Consider the following 21,721-nt stretch of genomic DNA (forward strand, 5'->3'; position numbering starts at 1 on the left):
TGCGGCACTTCATACTTTAATTGACTTGATGTCGTTAGAAATTTTCGTAATGAGGATGAGTGACCTAGGCTCGTACATTAAAGTACAATGTGTAATGTTTACACCGAGTTTTGTTTATGTTGGGAATTGATAAATATTTGTTTTTCATTAATACAACCTCGCTTTGATTGGCAAGAAGTTAAAAGTTTGTTGTGACAACTTTAGGCGTTGAAGATTGTCCATTACTCTGATAACAGCGAATGTTTGTACTTGGTAAATGCTTTCTGATCATTTCTTTTATCTGATATAAAATTATTATCGAACACTGAAACGACCTTGATTTTCTTTGAATTTTTTCTGCTCTTGTTTTTTCATCATTTGGTGATTATAAAAATTTTTGCTATTTTGGTTCTTTCATATATCGAAATTAATATCTGGCAGCGTTGTCATATCTTTTGAGTGTGATTATTAACTAGTATTGTTCTTCGTTTTGGAAGACGAAGATAGATGCCATATAATAACACTTTTAAATCCACTATATCCTACGTCTCAATATGAACAAGTATTACTTTTTCAAGTGAATCCTTTTTATCACACAAAAAGATTTAAATGCATTGTCACAAACAATTCGGGTGTTTTGTACAGTAGATATCATACGTGTTTTATGCTTTCCAATGGCCATGTATGATGTAATTACTTATATATTACGTACCTGATAAGACAAGATAACCTTTGGGACTGTTTAAATATATTTTTGTTGGTTTTAAATGAAAAACACAGGAAAATATGCATTAAAAATACAAAATATGAAACATTTGTCTTTTCTGTCAGATATCTTTAATTGAAATTGATGCATATTTTAAAAGTTTGTTTAAATAAATCGAAGTATCAAACTAAATGCATTCATGAAAGAGCGACTAAAATCCAGATTTTGAACGAAGACAAAAAATATTTTGGAATTTCTGCAGATAATGCATTGTTACTTATGCACAGTGAGATGCTTATCGTTTTATTTGTATATCTTCCTAAATCGAACTCTCAAAATGAAACGAAAAAATCTGAAAACAATATGTTCTTTACGGCATAATCTTTTCCTTTAAATTACAACTTGATTTATTTATATTACAAAACATGTAAAACTTCAGATTTTGTTTTTTTCATTAAGTTTTTTTATTATCTTTTTCCTCTATTTATTTTCGAATTCTATTATCATTATTTTTGCTATGAAAGTGTAAATTCATACATGAGATTAAACTCATTTCAAGAGAATGCCATCAGAATCAGTGTTTTTAGGTTGTATATTTATTTAATTATCATGATATAATAGTCGAGAATTAAATATAAATAATCCTATCATTTCCATCACGGAAACCGCTAACATTGATTTGATAACTTTAAAGTAATATCAAAGATGAAAAAACCCACTAAAACCAAAACAACATTCATATTAAAAGTCATACCACAGAGATTGGTCACTAGGTCACAATTCGTTTTTGATTACCTTAATGATAAAAACTAGTATCATTGGTACATGTATCAGATATATCAACAATAATGGTCATCATAGTTTCCACTATCGAACAAACAGTTTATGTACATGTAAACATATTGCCTATCCAATGCAATTACAAGTGACGGGGCTCAATGTCACATCAAGTATCGTTAATAATAAATTATTCAGTGGAAATGAATAGTTCTGTCGTAACCTCCTTTTATCGATATTTATCATTATATAATATATACAGAAACATATAAATATAGAGATTGGCAAATCCTCCAATTTTACGATCAGCAGATGTATCTTTGTATGTGCTTAGGGGTTTTTAGATAAAAGCTTAAATCGTTGAATGTAAAAGAATAACGTTGATATGTTGTAAAAGTTCAGTAATTTTCAGATGGTTTGAGTACGATTTTGGATAGAAAAAAAATCATATTCTAACATATTTATTAATAAAACAAAACGCACTTTCGGTTTTGAATGCCTGATTTTCGAAAAACCAGGTAAAATTTCTTATTTTCGTGCTTTCAAAAATCATGTTTAATAACATCAATCGGGAAAACTGATCACATCAAACCATGATATAATGTTTAAACTTTGTGTTGATCCAAAAATATCATGTTTAAAAGAATACACTTAAAAGTAGTTAGCCAAGGCAAAATGCTTATAAACCGGAGGTCCCTCTGCCTGTCAGCAAAGATAAAGAAGGAGTTTCCAATCTCTATGTATATATGTTTCTGATATATATTATGTTATAAGATTCAGTTTTTCTTTGTTTATCTTTTTTTTCTTTTCTATTTTTTTTTTTTTTAATTGATAAGATATTCAATTTTTTTCTTAATTCTTAGATATTCTTCATTTAGCCCTATATTCGACTGAAATTACTACAACAATGATATAATTTATTATATAACAATTAATTACGCAGACTTGTGTGAAAACGTCTGCTGATGGAAATCTCATATTTAACTTGCTTTCTGTGTTAAAACATTTAGGAAAATCTACCATTTAGAGACGTACTATTATTTATTGGTAGGATCAGTTGATATCCATGAGTAATTCAGAAGGAAATACACGTGAGTGATGTGACATGAACCTGCTAATTAAATTAGCTTTGCTAATTAAAGGTGAGTATAAATACGCATTGCCTAATCAGGCGATACCTACCTGACGCTGGCTGGTAGTATTGGACCTGTGGGAGCTTGAAACCGTGCATTTTTGATGTTGTAGTATATAATTCCGTTTCGTGTACCATTTAGCTGTTGAGTATGGCACATAATTTGTGACACTCTTCTTCAGAGAAGATAAATCCGGTTTTAAGCACAAGAGGTTCTGCTACATTTCACATACAAGCAAAAATAAAAAATACCATCAATGCATCTCAGGGTGATGCTGAAAAGGATAGGAAACCGATGAAAGTCCAGAAACTAGTTTAAAAAATAAAATCCATGAAAATAGCAAGAAAATGGAGTGCCAAAGAAGCCCTCGGTGCCTGGAGTTGCGCACCGCTTACCAACAGAGTCATATATTATGTAGAAGAGGATAGTGCGAAGCACATGACATTATCTTAGGAAAATCGCCAAACAAAATAGGAGAGAGCCAGTCTAACAAATCCACGCCGATATCAATTACCCATTTGTAAAAGTATTTGGTGCTATGTTCTTTTTTTATTCTGCTCCTATTTTTTTCTCTAATTTCTATCTTATTGACTGATTGGTATCGAAGCATATCAGTTTATCATCGTGGACTCGTTTACGTCACTACCAATCGCCACGCCCATTTTAATCTGAATTCTCCGGTTCCCAGCCGATGGTGATCTTGGACAAAAGCTAAAGATGGGGCCACGTACAAAACGACAAAGCAGTGCAGAGGTTATCGTCGGTTCACGTAGCGTTCACGTGGTCACTCACATGGGTCAGTTTGACCTCTAGAGCTGCCGAATGTGAAAGGGTGTGAAAGTGATGTTTCAGAAGCAGATAGAGTGGAAGATAGAGAGGTGGCTGTGTGCCAACACAGCCAGGAGCTACAAACATTACCACGGGGTCCCAATTAAATCCGATACATCTCTAACACGAAAATCTTATATGTATCATCAGATTTTCAATGTTTAAATACTAAATGATTTATTCGTTTGGTCATGCATGCCTATATTGTATAGCTTTAAAGGACATTCTTAAGATATAAAATGAATAAAGATTTCATATTTGAGTATTGTGATATTGTTTGCATTGTATGAGAATAATGAGGATTATGATGTGAAAAGAATAAAAGATTTAGTAATTTAATCATTTATGTGTATTGTATAATATATACTACAACAGATGATATGCTATAAATGTTAAGTTTCAATGCAATATAGTTCTAAGTTAATGTATTAAAAGATGTCTTTTACTCAGATTAATATCACAGTCGACTTACGTAGAAGACGTACATACTTATGTAGAAGACGTACATGTACGGAATAATTATTTTATGATTGAGCTGTTCTTTGCATATAACTTAATTTGATTTCAGGGCATTTGACATCAACTTTAGAATTCTGATATATTTTGTACTCATATTTGTTATGCAGTTTAAGTTCATATGGTGTATATTTACTCGATAGTACGGTCATTTATTACTCAGTTTAGGCTTATAATCTTTTTATTATGATTTTTTACTGAACATGATTTTTTTTACAAATTACCATCGTGCAATTTATACTGATAGGAAGAAATTTATCTGATATGTTTATAACATGAAATATTTAATTAGTATACCATTTAAAAGGGAACAGTCAACAATCAATTTTCTGCATAAAAGACATCTAATAGGTTTACAAATCGTACGTTAATGAATATCGTAATCTTCTCATCAGTTTCTTATCAGTCCAACTTCAATGGAAATCCTAAAAGTTTACATTAAGGTTAATCCTTGACTTGATTTAACACAGTAACAGTACATTCAAAAAATTCAGAAGATCAGTTTATTTAAACCTTCAGCTTATATAAAAAGAAAGACTCAAATCGAATGAAATGAATCGAAAAATTAACATTCAGCAGAAAATTATTTTGAAAATTAATTATCTTATTTATATAGCCATAAACAGTTATGACGCAAGACCTCACTAAGTCACAATAGAACTAAGGGTATTACCACTATATTATCGTGACGTCTCAAAGGTCATCTTTACTAATTTACTATAAATAATCTGGGACGTTTTACATTTTACAGAATTTGTTCTTATTCTGATTTAGAATAATTCGATTTATGCTTAAAAAATATTATTTAATGCGAAAATGGAAATTTTTATTAACACCCATAATTTTGTTTACTAGAAAAATTGATTTTTTTTCTAGAATAGAATGAAGTTATTATTCGGTAATATATTCATGTTTGCATAATTCAAATCATCAAGCATTTTTCAGAATACCAATATAATATCATATATGTTTGCTCTATTTTCTTGGAAAAATAAAAGTAAAGTAATATGCGTGGAGTCTTATAATGACTCATACTTAGTATTTAGAACTTCGGATATGAAACGATAAATCTAACGTGAGGTTTGGAATAACCTAACGAGAAGTGTTTCAGTTAGGAGATATTTACGTAAAGCAAGCACGGAATGTGTTTGTGCTGGTCAGATATCCTGGACGCCATTTGTCACTGACCAGTGAATTGGTCAGCTTAGTCATCGTGTTAATTGAAAATCATATCCAGAGTCAGAAAGTCCAAAGAAAATACTGCATTTCTCAAAGAAAAATCAAATTTCACACTTATATTTGATGATTGCAAATTTTTCACATGTGAAACTTAACGATGAAGAAGAAAATGAAAGTGATCTCAACCTGACTAGTCTAAACAGCCGTAAATTATCGTAAGATATTCACACATCACAGGTCATGGCCGCGTCTGGAGGGAGACGGTGTACCATAAAACAAGAAAATAATCATCCTGCAATATACTGCCACTTACTGTGACGGTATCCATGGCAACCACCTGGAACACGTGATCATTGAGTGACAAATAATGTACATTTCCTTCTCAGCATCGAATTGACCTATATTGAACGAGCGCCACCTTTGGTGACTAGATTTTAATAGTCGTTGACTTATGGTAACTTCTAAGATACAAATAAACATTTTTTTAATTATTATAATAATATATAAATGTAAATGAGTCTAATGTTTTCTTCATAAAATGTTGATATGAGTACTTATTACGAACGCCCTCTAGGTAGTCCTGAATGTGTATGCATATGTTAGCAAACTGTATGATTCAATGTAATAGATTCTTAAAACAAATTGTAGAGTTATATTTTTAAGTGACATTAATGTTTTGATCAATATTGGGGGCAATACATCTTAGTTTACAAATTTATTTACATTTCTTTTGTGACGTCATGATGACGACGCTTTTTCACGCCATTCGCGGATGGGCCTTATTAATCAATCAAAAACTGAATATCAAATGTTAACAAATTGTATACATCCGCGCTGCAAACAATTCAGTTTTTTTTCCAAGCCCGATTAAAATTGAAATAAAAGTAAGGTAAATTATTATTACTAAATCTGATATAATTAATATTAAAACTAGTGTACGTGTACGATTTCATTTGCTTATCAAAGGATTTTTTTTCTAAATCAATACGCGAGGTCAATGCTCTATGGTATTTATCCTGCTCTTTTTGTAACGAAATAAACATTTCCAATGTATATGTTGACAGACCGCCATTACCATATAGAACAAACAACAGTTTAAATACTATTAATATATGTACCATATGGTAACTGAATAAAGTGAATTATACTTATGAGAGTTGGGAAAATATGAAAAATGTATATAAACAATATCCAAACATATGGTAGTTTCATCAATTGTATATAAACATAAACAAACAAACAAGTTTATGACGTTAAGATAAAATACCCAGGTATGGAACAGATGTAACGATTGTAAAGGATTCTTTGACTTGGCTAGAGATAAAAAGATAAAACGAATGAATTATTATTAATCGTAAATAACAATATAAGACAAAATGTTATCATACAAAGAAATTTCAAAGCAATCTTCAAAGGAAATTATAATCAATTAAATATATGGTCCAAAACAATCACACTAAAATTAAACGGTAACAAAATATCCTCATTTTTATAACTCAAATGATCAAAGCAATCAAAGACAAATTATTTATAGCAAAGATTTTTTATCTTAATCAATGCCAGAATATAGTTTTGTATAACTCATAAAGTACCTTATCAATAAGAGGAAAGTGATTTTCACAACTTATACAGTTATAAAGGATCACACACAAATTATTATCACTCACATAATACAAAAAGTTTAAATCAATCAATTCAAAACCACAATATAGTCACATTTATAGCTCATGAAACGTAATTTCAAGAGCTCATTAGACTGCAATCAATTAAAAACAAAATCGTATTGAAATCATATCTATAAGTTTAAACACAATCGCTATTATAAAACGTATTCATATTTATTTGCTCGTATAAGGTTTCAAAAACGATCGAAAACATATACATGTACAATCAAAATTATTAATTTCATATAACAACATATATAATAATTCTCATCGGTACGGTGAAAATGAATAATATATCAACATAACAATCAATATTGGTACAAGTTCAATAGCAAACAGTAAGCACGTTATCAATACAGGTAAAAAGTAATAAACCCCAAATGAATCACTGTTTTAACTCATTCACCACTTAAAATTCATAATGAACTGTTTCGGCCTTTTAAGCAGGATAGCTCAAATGTGTCTGCAGTAGTTTATGAGTTACCATCAAATAATTCCACAACAATGATCACAATGTCAATAATGAGATGTGCCAGGCATCATAATCCCACAAGTTTGACATATCTCAAATTCAACAGCACATCAAATTACTGATACCTAAAACCAACGGAAAACGACAATATAACGACGAGAAAAGCAGGAACTGCAAATACAGCTAACCTTGATGATAAAATTAGATTAAGTCATGGTATATTATATATTTAATTTAGGTGGCTTTCTTCCTGGCGCTTTAATTTGTTTCTTTTTCAGTGAAACAGTTTAAAGTTAGAGCTGTACCTTTGTGTTTTATCATAAAATAGTCAGTATAACTAGGAACTCTAAACTCGCGTTATCCTCATGTCGTCCACGACGAAATGTTGTGCTAATTTAACTTGTTTTGTGGTTTTATCGTGCTGTTTCTGCTTTAGGGTATACTAGTCAACCACATTGGTTATTAAAATTTAATGACATTCACTGTCGAAAATTACACGACTAATACAACCAGGCGTTTAGAACATAATCAGCATTTGAACTTGTCTAAATAGCACCCGATACTGGACTCTTGGAAGAGGATATGACTATAATAAAGTCAAGCAAGACATTACAAAGAATGAAAGGTCTTTATAAGAAAGGGGATGAGGAAGGTCATATGAACAGGAGAGGGCATGATGGAAAGAAATTATGTTTGTACAGGAGAGGGCATGATGGAGTGAATCAATGGTTATTCAGGAGAGGGAATGATGAAGTGAAACAATGATTGTTCAGGAGAGGGCATGATGGAGTGAATCAATGGTTATTCATGAGAGGGCATGATGGAGTGAAACAATATTTGTACAGGAGAGGGCATGATAGAGTGAAACAATGATTGTTCATTAGAGGGCATGATAGAGTGAAACAATGATTGTTCAGGAGAGGGCCTAATGGAGTGAAACAATGTTTGGTCAGGAGAGGGCATGATAGAGTGAAATAATATTTGTACAGGAGAGGGCATGATGGAGTGAATCAATGGTTATTCATGAGAGGGCATGATGGAGTGAAACAATATTTGTTTGTACAGGAGAGGGCATGATAGAGTGAAACAATGATTGTTCATTAGAGGGCATGATAGAGTGAAACAATGATTGTTCAGGAGAGGGCCTAATGGAGTGAAACAATGTTTGGTCAGGAGAGGGCATGATAGAGTGAAATAATATTTGTACAGGAGAGGGCATAATGGGTTGAAACAATACTTGTACAGGAGAGGGCCTGATGAAGTGAAACAATGTTTGTACAGGAGAGTGCATGATGGAGTGAAACAATGTTTGAACAGGAGAGGCCATGGTGGAGTGAAACAATGTTTGAACAGGAGAGGGCATGATGGATGAAACAATTCCTGTAGGAGGAAGGGCATGATGGAGTGAAATAATGTTTGTACAAGAGAGGGCATGATGGAGTGAAACAATGTTTGAACAGGAGAGGGCATGATGGAGTGAAACAATGTTTGTACAGGAGAGGGCATGATGGAGTGAATCAATGCCTGTAGGGGAAGGGCATGATGGAGTGAAACAATGCCTGTAGGAGGAAGGGCATGATGGAGTGAAACAATGCCTGTAGGAGGAAGGGCATGATGGAGTGAAAAAATGCCTGTAGGAGGAAGGGCATGATGGAGTGAAACAATGCCTGTAGAGAAAGGGCATGATGGAATGAAAAAATGCATGTAGGAGGAAAAGCATGATGGAGTGAAACGTTGTCTATACAGGAGGTTGCATGCTAGAGTAAAGCAATGTTTGTACATTGCAGTACGTGAAGGAGTGAAACAAAGTTCGTAGAGGCGATGGCGTGGTATTGCACAGCAAGATCTATTCGGTGGTGTCCAGAGGATGGCGTGACTGGGTCAAGCAATGTTTGTAAAGGGGAATACCTCAATTTACAGGGGAGGGCAGGATTGGGCCAAGCAATGTTTGTAAAGCGGAGTAACGCAATTTACAGAGGAAAGCGTGATTTGGCCAAGCAATGTTTGTAAAAGGGAGTTACGCAATTTACAGGGGAAGGCATGATTGGGCTAAGAAGAGGCGATGGCATGGTATTGCACGGCAAGATCTGTTCAGTGGGGTACAGAGGAGGGCATGATTGGGCCAAGCAATGCTTGTAAAGGCGAGTAACGCAATTTACAAGGGATGGCAGGATTGGGCCAAGCAATGTTTATAAAGGCGAGTAACGCAATTTACAAGGGATGGCAGGATTGGGCCAAGCAATGCTTGTAAAGGCGAGTAATACAATTTACAAGGGATGGCAGGATTGGGCCAAGCAATGTTTATAAAGGCGAGTAACACAATTTACAAGGGATGGCAGGATTGGGCCAAGCAATGTTTATAAAGGCGAGTAACACAATTTACAAGGGATGGCAGGATTGGGCCAAGCAATGTTTATAAAGGCGAGTAACACAATTTACAAGGGATGGCAGGATTGGGCCAAGCAATGTTTATAAAGGCGAGTAACACAATTTACAAGGGATGGCAGGATTGGGCCAAGCAATGTTTATAAAGGCGAGTAACACAATTTACAAGGGATGGCAGGATTGGGCCAAGCAATGTTTGTAAAGACGAGTAACGCAGTTTAAAGAGGAAGGCAGGATTGCGTAATGCAAGATCTGTACAAAAATGCAAGGTGGTGTAACGAAAGATAGGTGATATGTACAGGGGGGCGTTATCAAGTAAATCAATGTTTGAACAGGAGATGGCAAGTAACCGATCGGTACATTCCTGGTCAAAACTGGCCGCCATTGTAGGAAATGAGACAATATCGCCATTCGAGCTAACTAAATTGATAGGTTACAGTAGTGAAGTTTCCCATTTCGACTGACCTCAATAAGTCTTCACACCATTTAGAATATCTTAACTGTTTCATTTTATATCTGTTTCAGTAGTATTTCGAGATCATTCTTTTTATGTTCTGGTCTTTGTGGAAGCTGTTAACCGAACCGAAGACTATAAAATTGATTCCGAGTGTTCGCCACCTGACTTTCAGATATTGATGAATGTTAACGTGTTGTCCTGGTTAATGTGGCCGGATGTAGCGCCGTGGTACCGTGTACTGATTATGACATCGTAATGTGATGGTACCCTGCTAACCTTAGTTTGGCCTCTAAAGGGTCAATATGACCTTGGATCTCCAACAAATAAACTTTTTTTCAAACCAGGGGAAGAATGTGAAAATGTCATACCTCATATCTTCACGTTTCAGAATTGTCGCGTTTTTACCATAAAAAGGAAGTTGAGTTTGGTCTTAAAATATGGAAATTATAAACGAGCACATCATACGAGAGATTCAAAATAGCTACCGTCTTGATCACTAGGTAGCGTGCCGACGATGTCTTCCAGAAAATTGAAAAAATAGTCTCTCTTCGCTTGTTCAAATTCAAAATAGAGTATCTCTTAGATAAATAAATGTACTAAAATGCTGTTCAGACATCAAGGCCTTATGGTAGCTAGTTCAAGTTATTGTTTTTTGGGGTTTTTTTGAAGATAGAGTTGTGTATTGACATCGAGTGTGATGACATCATCAATAGTATGACAAACATAGTGTGAAACCAAATCAAACTTTATTTCAGGTTATGATCAGGTACAGTGAAGTGTTATCTCATTTCCACGAAACGGCATATACTAGTTTTGGTATCAAGTTTTATGATGCTGATGCAATGTTGAAAAGAGTTCGGTTGACTTACAGTAAACTGCGATCTGAGTTCCGAAATATTAGAAATATCTCTATTTTGAGGCTAAAGATAAATCATATATACACTTATTTAAAACAAAACATAATTCTCAGGTTTTAATGCATAGATATTATTCAACTTATAACTTTTAATTACTAACTAATTTTTCTGACAAGTTCTACAGCAATACACAAAGAAATTTGGTGTCCTTGATAAAAATAAAACTAGTAGACAATCTTTCGTATATGGCAAAAGAAATTTGCAAATTCCAGCATCCAATGGTGTTCGGTAAAGTAGGGTTATTCAGGAAACAAGTTCATTGAATTTAATCGCTAATTAACCCTCTAAATAATGTAGCTGGCGAAATTACGTTCCGATCGAAGTTTCAACTGATTGTAATTATGGAGCGATTCTATAAGAATACGTCAGGGCATTATATGCGGCGGATAGAAATCGATGAGCACAAGCTTCATTAAGGAATGATAACAGGGGTCAACACTGGGCCAAGGTCCAGTCGGCAGCTGCAATATCGTCGTCTAGTGATGGGAAGAGTGGTCAGGGGTTGGGGGGGATAGGGGGGTAGTAGGCAGGAATTAGTTATAATAACAAGATTCTGCACATACAATGTACAGTTGGCTAACATCAACATTGAAGTTACATATTATATCATATACTCACCCTGGAAATGACATGTATTCACTTTCGTGTTTTGAATAATAGATACTGAAAAAGATCTGCTCAGCCCCACGCCCCACTCAATAATGGCATGCAATTTCCGAAGGTTAATATTTTTTGTGAATTTTATTTATCAATCAGATTGTTTATTTATCTATTTCATTTTATTATTTTCGGAAGGAGTCATCTTTGGGATTTACATTGTATAATACATACCTTGTTTAGATCTAAAAAAACATAATTTATAATTTATAAAAATTAATTTTTAAAACATGGGCATACGTACTTACATTCATCTTTTCTGTTTTATAACATAAAACATGTTCATAGCTTGCCAATGTCTCACATTTTGGAAATTATTTATATTCATAGCTCAATATTCCGACTCGTCGCTATGTTGTTACACAGATAGTATTTACATTTCTCAATATTCCATCTAAATCGTCCATCTTGGCCGTTTAATAATACATTCATTTGCATTGCTCAATATTTCCAACTACTTGGAAGTATATCATTTACATTAATTAACATTTCTTGCCATCATGCGTTCTCATTGCAGTCATCTATTGTCATTTTTAGAATACATTCTTTGCGTTGTCATCCCAGTCCGTCACCTATCTGCACTCTACACCACTACCATACTGAGCTTTAATCAAGGACTTGCGGTTTTATCAGACGAATTAGCCTTCTAAAATATACTGGTCAGTTGGTCACTGCTGTTGGCCAGTCGGTTATTGACCTGTCATGTCTAACTGGACAAGACTTAGCGACAAGCCTGTCGATGTATCGATTTTTATGTGTGTGTGGCCGGAGTCCACCATGATAGAGTCAGCAGTATATAAATATAACTTGACCTTCTTTCCTTCTTACATAATTAGTAACGCTCAATACATCTCGGCGCTTAGCTCATGTTTATTTACCTAGATGCTACAGGTAAAATCTAATCAGGTCAGGTATGATATGGGCACTGTGGGTAAAGGGAAAGCTAATACGTTTGTCAGAAAGTTGACATCACACGCTTTGCCATCTTGTCAGGAGGTTATGTGCTATCTCAACCTCCATAAAGCGACCGCCTATGTAATACATGTCAACCTCTGTATAGCGACCAATGTAATACTGCTGTAAACAACAAGAATTTCTTCCGTCTCCAACCAAAAAGTGAATTTCAATTATCTCCAATTTTCTATCTATTTTATCAATATTTCTGCCATTGAACCTAATTTGTTGGCATGAGACAAAAGGATTGCTTTTTCGTCTTCAAGAGGGACTTGTATAACGATTTATTTAAAGACAGTTGTGGCACTGACGTCTGAATCATCTGATGTAAAATGAATGTGATCTGATGGGTAAAAAAAAGACAATAATATTCACTCCTTTTCATATCGATACTGAAGTTTATAGACATTTTATCATATGTTCATTATGTTATATGTTCACATGCACCAATCGAGAGTTTCTAAAACAATATTTAACCATATTTTATTTGAAAAAAAAGAAGATCAGTTACAATAGACCAGGTAGTGACCAACCATATTCATATATGATTAAATGCAGGACCCCAATCAACCTTCAAATAGCTTTTCAGTTACTATTTATATGTATACTTATCGACAAAATTGTCTATATGCGAAAAATATATTCACACATTATCTTCCATGATACGATAATTAAACCTTTGATAACACCGGAAATAATATGGTGTTACTGTAACTGTGAAATCTGATAAAGTACGAAAGGACAAGTACCTCTGTTAACCTCTGTAACCATGACATTCTACATGTACTTATGATTACATATATACGTCATCGACAAAGTGATAAATTTCTTGTAAGGTGAAAATCTCAAATATAGAGTGGCGTGACACGCGCGCACCTGCTGTTAATAGTTTGAGCCAAGTCTCCTTACCTAACCTTAAACATACACTGTTTACATATTGGTACTAATTATTACATCAAAGCCATTAGACTTTATATATATATGCGAGGTTGAATATTGAAATGTGACTTTCATTATAATACATAAACCAACACACGTGTTTTCCGGTTTGGACCCTATGTTTACAAACATATACACAGAGGTAGACTCATACATACAATGTAATTACAATATACAGAAAAACCTACCTGACATAGTTGATATTTATCCACAGATGAATCGCCTAAATTGTACCCATATAATCCTTGAACATGAAAAACACAAATCTCACATTTTATCGAAACTTTCGGAATGGCAAAAAGGCATAAGTGTGTAAACCTGCTATTGACTAGCCAGTGCAGAAACATGTACACTGTGGTCAGTTTGTTGTGGTCAGTTGGTCAGCCAGGAAGGTCGTCAGCACTATACTACGATGTAGTAAATTGTATTGAGGTCAAAGTGTTATGCAATACAAGCCAAGGTTAAAGGTCGTGACCTAGATAGCTGTTGATGAACGTCTTGTTGGGTCGGCATCAGCCCATTCCGCTGACCAATAGATCATCGTTGATTTGGATAAAAATCAAAACAATGATTCGCGTATGAAGGCAGAATATGTGGTCTTCAGAAAGATAAACATGCAAATATACTATTACCAAACAAATGTATGTCCCTACAATAGCAATAGCACTCAATCTAAATACATGGAAAGTTGCAAATTTTTGGTATGCATGTTTGAAATGTTAATATATGTGTGAAGGATTTATATGTGTGATGTACGTATATGTGTGAATCATGTACATTTGTGACAGATGTGTATGTATGATACATGCATGTAACTGTGTAGTATGTGTGCATACGTGACAACTGCGTATGTGTATATCACCTTGTGTAACATGCGCTTAAATGCACGTGTGAAACATGACGTGGGTATGACATGTGTCTGTATATGTGACACATTGATCTTGGCTTCAAGGCACGCGAATCTCTGTGTGTACATGTGTACAAGTGTAGATATGCGACACACGTAACACGTGAAACAAAAATGACATATTCGCATGAACCTGCATGTGCACATATAAATCACATCTGCTATTTTATTATGTGTATATGTGTGACAGGTGTGATACTTGTAAATGTATGACATAATTGTATTTGAGACATTTGCGAATTTTAAAATAATAAGGCTTTTGTTAAGATTTGACATCAACTTTGCTGCGATGTTCTGAGTGAATATGGCAATTTATTTCGTGTTCATTTTAAGTTAACACGATTTTGTTTTCATTTTTCTTCGACAACGCTGTTGAAGTACAGAAAAAACCCCGAGTATTTTGAAAATTACGTTATGTGCCACTGACCCTGAGGAATCCTTGTGCAAAATATCATATTCATACTGAACGACCGAAGCACGACTCGAATTGATATCCTTCCATTGTTACATGAAGTAAACGGATTGTGAAATATTGTGAACTTCTGGAACTAAACAAAATAGATTTCCTTTATGGCGTCATAGTTTCTTTGGATTTATAAATTTTATTAATTTGCGAAAATCAAGCAATACGAACCCTGAATTCTGGATGTGTCCAAAATCAGGGTCACGTTAGAAAAGCTAGGTGTCAATTGGGGCCCTCTTGCGGATATTACCGATAAGTGTTCTTAACCTATGGATACATTTGTTCAAGTTGGTCATGATATAAAAAGAATTTCAGGTCATGTGACGGAATATAATGGATGGTCAATTTCCTTTTTAATCCTATTTTATTGTTAATAATAACAAATGTATGTCAGGCTCATTTCTTCTTTATCCGATACATGAAACAAATATATCTTTTAGTGAAAAGTAGGTCACCGTGACCTAATTCTATAACTCTCAATGGTGTTACAGTTATATCATGTTTTCTTTCTTATAATGATAGACTTATGTAACCATTTTGCCATGATTTTAACAAAAATAATTTACAATGCAATTTTCGTCATATTATGACGTAAAATGAAAAATGTTGAAATTGATTTTTTTTATTTTTGATATTCTAATATCCAAATATTCAGAATTATGTTTACTACAACATTAAATCTAATACAGTGTATACGAAATGTCAGCCAACAGATAATCCATATGAAAAGATTCTGGCAAACATAATTAGTGATATTACTGCACCCTGACATATACCACCCGTAATATATCATGTTGCTGGAAGTAATTAAATCTTTGTTATCCACATTGCCCCATGATACAGTTTAAGATCAGCATGTGTATACTAGATGTTTTTACACCAAGATGTATTCCGACACAATGTAATTTATATGAAACGTAATTATAGATTAAAAGCTAAGTCACTGTGACCTACTTTCCATTATGGGTTAATTACTGTTTTCTTCGACTTGTACATTTGATTGTCACTGAACCTAAGCTGAATGATAATAGTTTTAACATCTAGGAGTACACCTTGGAATTTTCAAATATGAATTATCCATATCACGAAAATAAATCAGGATATATTCAATTCAATTTCGTTTGAATGAAGAAGGATGGAGATTACCCTCTCATAAATCAAAATGTCTTCTACTAGGCCCTATTTCCAAAATTCCATGTCTGTCAGCTCAACCACTTTGACGTAATGATGCAGACCTTTTAACGACTGATGTGTGTCGAACCATCACTAATGAAGTGTTCTATCCATTTGACTGTTTCAGACTAATGTCGACATCCTTTAGTTTGTGTATCAGACAACGATAATTAACTTATAGCAAACATCCACAATATTTATACAAAAGAAATATATTTCTCCACTACTATCCAGCGAAATTGTGCATCATTCAGGAAAAAAAAATGTTGGAAGTCACTCAAGAAGTGTTAAGTTGCATATGAATCACTGAATTGTCCCGTTTAGTTCCCTCATGTTTGTAATATTAATGGACAATTTCTTAGGTCAGCAACAGGACCACTTGTATGAGCGACTGAATTTACCTTTTGACAGTGACTTTATGAAAATTATCGACTTTAAATTGACTACATAGGATATACTGGAATACGGTTAACATTTTGGAAGTATTTCATCGGTTTAATGTAACTTGTTATATATGAACAGTAAGTCTATTTTAAACCATTTCTTTGGTTATATGTTGGCCTCACTGTGGATGATGCATGATAAAAGTTTCACCTTCCTTTGTTGGAATATTTCTTTCCATGGTTCTATGTTAGTTTGACATATGCACAGTATATCAGAGATTTAGTTAACCATACATCTCTGAGTATATCTATTAAACAGATAAACACTTACCGCTAATGTAATAGAAACCTGATTACTAACTTCATCAATGTTTGTTTTATAAACATATGTTTGACTGACGCATGCATCATGCACTTAAAACTGTGGCGCAAATATACGTTTGCTACAATTGTTACATTTTGTATGAGGATTTCTGAGTAACCGGTTACTGAATGCCTATCGGTTTGGTAACCCTAGTTCTATTAAATTCTTCATTTTCTATCTGCCCTAGACATCCATTTATTGTAATCTATGCTTGAAAAGTTGTAATCCCAAATATCAATAGATAGGCTTGAATTCTCCATAGGCAAAGGTAAGCTTTTACAGCTCATTCTTATCAGAAATTGGGCTTCTATACAGACAAGCATACAAGGTAATCGAGATTTTATCCTTGAAGCTTGAAACGTTCTTCACTTTCACTATCTTGGTGCTTCTCTAGACCTCTATGCATTTTTCCACGATGTAGATTGGGTAACTTTCATTTATGAAACGTTCGTATCCTGGAATATCTATTACATTTAGGCCATTCTTCCTTCTGAATTCTTTACTTGAATTCGTTGTAATAACGTTGAGGGGAATTAGAACAGAGTATCATTTGTTTGTGTCTGATTGAGTTTTTAATCGTTGATTTTCACTGTTTCTGGAATATGTAAAGCCTATGGTTTCTTTCATTATTTGTTGTTTCTATCCATTGCTCTTATAAAAATCCCTTTATTCCATTTCTTAATTGGTAATCCATATAAGCCTGAGAGTTTAATTTCTTAATATTAATCTATATATCTAGAAAGACGATTATATCGGTGAATCCAAGTCACTAGGGTAGGTACGGTTTTTTCCCTCCCTGTTGTTCATCTCTGTTGATTTTATGTTTGTCCCTCATTTTATACCTTGTAGGTCTGTAATCATCTGTAATACATTCTCCACGTCCTTTATGTTTTGAAACATCTTCATATTTGTTTTCTTCCATTTTGAAAATCCTTTTTTGGTTGGCGTATTTTTGTAGTGACGCTTCCGTTCAACTTTCGCTTGTTCCTTTTGGGATATTTTTCGTACATTGTCAGCTCAACAATTTGACTTAAGTGAGTGTAGTAAAGCTAATAGATTTGGGTATAAGCAGCTCTGAACACCACACGTCCTGTACAGAGCTTGTACTATTCCGTCTTTGTGACAAATTTGAGCAACTCGAACATTGATAGTTCATAGCAAAAGTAATTTAAAAGTATATATCACATCTAAGATCGCAAAGGGACGTCAGCTACCGTTTAGCATTAATTGTATTAGTTATGTCCCCTATGTTCCTGCTTAATGCTCAGGATTCCGAAAGAGAGTTGGATGAGGAATTTGGATGCAAGATTTCCACAGTCAGTTAAACCCTGTGTATCAAATTTCTAATTACATCCATATATGAATATTCTCTAGGATCTGACATGTCGTAAAAGTCGCAAATTGAGAAGACAAATATTTGTGGTGATGGTATTATTCTGCACACTTATGCCTGGGAAACAACTCTAGTGTTACCGTCTGAATTCTAGCCCACCAGAGTAACTTCCCTTCATTCCACCCGGGGTTGAACAATTTATCTAAAGCATAATATTTTCTTCCGTTTTTCTAATTATCATTTTTCATACATGTTTCTAAAATGATCTTGTAAAACCATATTCGGTTGACCCATATGATTATACAATTGTATTACGAATATTCTCGCTAATTGTCCAGTTTCTACCAATTACTTTCTATGGATAACTAAACATTAAGAATAAACGTTTGAATGATGTCACATGTCCAAAATATTTTGATAATTACCACGTTAAACAGAAAGAATAGGTTTTACTAGCGTCCTAATGCATTAAAAAAAACAGCTTAAGAGAAAAATGTTAATAAATGGGTTTTTTTTGGGTTTTTTTTCTTTTTTTTTGGTCGGTCTTTTCGGTTTAGGGGGCGTAACTCTAATCTACAATCCACAGTTTGACAAAATAAAAAAGTAGACTGGCGACCACATCTTAGGTTAATGATATATTTGCCAGTTGAATTAATATACTTGGCTATCTCATACAAGTTTTAAAACTAAAAATATATACTTTAGACTAACTTGTTGTCGGGTGCGATTTAATTTCGTGGGTAATGAGAAATCGCAAAAATTAAGTGTCGCGAAAATTACACATTTATAGTGTAACCGTGTGAGTTAAGATCAAGTTATCGGACATGAATATTAAAGATGCTCCACCGCCGAAAGAGCATAAACGATACCTATTATTAGAGCATTAACAGATGTTTAATTGGTGTATATATATCTAATTAACACCAAAATACATATAAAATAATTTCTTATGCTTTTTGTACATGCGAAATCAGTACTTAATTCAAGAAATGGTGTAGTGCCATGGATGTTTTTTTCGGGACACAATTAATAACTTTTATTATTTTCATCTTGAAGCTAAAAGCTTTCCAATGGTGGTAATGGTGTAAAGTAAGTGGCTTTTGTAACTGAAGACAGATATTAATTCGTCTGCTTTTTGTAGAGAAAAATTATCATTCTTCAGCGGTGGAGCATCTATAAGTAAAATTAAGTTACCGTGGAAAAAAATGACTTTAATCCCCCTTCCATTGTAAATACCATATTCAAGGGAATAATAACTTGTCATGTGGGTATATATGCAGGTGAACCCCATTTGAATGGAATACAATTCTAGAAGAGTTAGATTTCAGAGTGTCAATGTTTCGGTATATGAGAGACAAAATCACTTGAACACTGGTTGCTAGAAGAAGTGTACGATAAACTTATTTAACCGAGTTTTTTTATCTACTCTAGATCAATGCGAATTTCTAGGCCATCATGACTTACATTAACCAATTTGAAGATTCTTTTCTGAAGGTGCTTATCATTACATGATTGTTAAAAACCCCATTTCCTTTGGAAACTAGCTCTTGCCTTGAAAATGTAAGATATATTATGAAAATGATTGTGTCTGTACGTTTAGAAAATTCTGTAATATTATGTCACTATTGTGGACACTTTTACACTGATATTGTTAGTCATATTGTTTTGAATTTTTCATTAACTGAACAAATAAGAAATGATTTCATATGTTCAATTGTATCATTCACAAATGTAGATTTTATTTCATATTTATACTCCCTCTCAGATTTTGAGCTAATACATGTATTATTAGGAGGTCCCTTGGACTATACATTGGAATGGTATGATATAGAATAACTCAGATTGACATGCGTGTATACTTTTAAAAAGATGTTCAATTTGTATATGTAACTGATTAAAACTTACTCGTTTATGAATATATAAAGATATTGAAAATAATTTGATATAGAAATATCCGATAGAATTGTGCCCTCTTCTCTCTTTCTCTGATTTATAATAATCATGTTATGTATTTTCCCCCTATTCCCCCTCTAATTTTGTACATATTATCTCATGCTGTTATCATATGTATTTTCATTTACATTTGTATTATCATTATATACTCTTCATTTTGAAGGAAATAAAGATAATAATAATCATTCTTCAGCGGTGGAGCATCTATAAGTAAAATTAAGTCACTATGAAAAAAATGGCTTTAATCCCCCTTCCATTGCATATATCATATTCAAGGGAATAATAACCTGTCATGTGGGTATATGTGCAGGTGAACCCCATTTGAATGGAATACAATTCTAGAAGAGTTAGATTTCAGAGTGTCAATGTTTCGTTATGTGAGAGACAAAATCACTTGAACACTGGTTGCTAGAAGAAGTGTACGATAAACTTATTTAACCGAGTTTTTTTATCTACTCTAGATCAAAAGCGAATTTCTAGGCCAGCATGACTTACATTAACCAATTTGAAGATTCTTTTCTGAAGGTGCTTTAAGACTTGATAATAACGATTCGGTCCATCTTTCTTGAAGGAGAAAGAACTATTGTAAATTGTAATAAAATGATGAGAATTCATTACTGGAACTGCTACCCCTATATTTGTTATAACACGATTAAGTCTCGTGGAACAAGGTCAAGGTGAATTGAAGCAGGTGTCCAAAAAGATCAGCTGGCTTCGTTGACGACAGTTGTTATACAAATTTAGATAACTTATTGGATAACCTGTATGCCGTAACTCAAAAACAGTTATGATACAACACTCCTCTTTGATGCATTTTACCTACATATTTGTATTATATATATATATCATTATGTAATTTTCTTCACTATATGTCAAAGTTGACCTTACTCGATGTTGCTTTATTCTGTTCAAGAATATTTGAAAGAGATAGTAATTTAAAAGAACTATGTAAAGGTTACAAAAATCAAACTAAATTAATGATGAAAAGAAAAGTAACCGAACAAATGAAAACACAGCCGTAACACTTTTCAAATTTTGTATATGTATATATTTATCAGAAAGTGAAGGTTTTTTACGTCGATGCTTTATATAATAAGTAGTTACTATGATATTTGAATATGTCTGCAGGTCTAGACATTTATATCATTACTAGCAGATAAATATCTGTGTTATATCACTTTAGATGTTTGCAGTTCCAGCCCTTTGTAATAAAGGCTTGGTCCTATGTAAGCTTGCTATCAGAAATTAGGTCAAGTTCGATATACATTGACTTGTTTGGATTTCCTTTAATTTAAGACCAACAACATAAAATATGTAAATAAAATGTACTTATATTGTTTATATTTATGTTTCGTTTTCGTTCACTTTTTTATAATGAACGTTGTTTGTGACATTTTTTAAGAAATAAGATGTTGTTTTCTTGGCTTTTGTGAATGGCTGATTTTATGTTAATATATTCCACGTGTATACGCGCAAAGAATGTGACCCGCTTTTTCACCATTACGCGGCGACATACTGGTTACACATGAATAATCAGTCATACTCATGAATACTAATGAGTGGGCGTGTCTGCGTTATCCAA

The 21,721-nt window shown here is 33.5% G+C and overlaps 1 protein-coding gene across 2 annotated transcripts in view; it reads right to left on the reverse strand.

The window, feature by feature from the left end:
- The window catches only part of LOC138326661 (protein lin-28 homolog), a 56,146-nt gene extending 42,189 nt beyond the window's left edge, over positions 1 to 13,957 (reverse strand). Inside the window, exon 1 of one of the 2 annotated variants that reach the window (XM_069272695.1) lies at positions 13,752 to 13,957. In XM_069272695.1, coding sequence (XP_069128796.1) covers positions 13,752 to 13,758 — 7 coding nt within the window. In that variant the 5' untranslated portion in view covers positions 13,759 to 13,957. Of the gene's footprint in view, positions 1 to 2,644; positions 2,983 to 13,751 lie in introns of those variants that run through there. The other variant, XM_069272684.1, reaches the window with a different exon arrangement.
- Positions 13,958 to 21,721: the final 7,764 nt, after the last annotated feature.

Source organism: Argopecten irradians, chromosome 1 (genome assembly GCF_041381155.1).
Source record: "Argopecten irradians isolate NY chromosome 1, Ai_NY, whole genome shotgun sequence".
Lineage (NCBI taxonomy): Eukaryota > Metazoa > Mollusca > Bivalvia > Pectinida > Pectinidae > Argopecten > Argopecten irradians.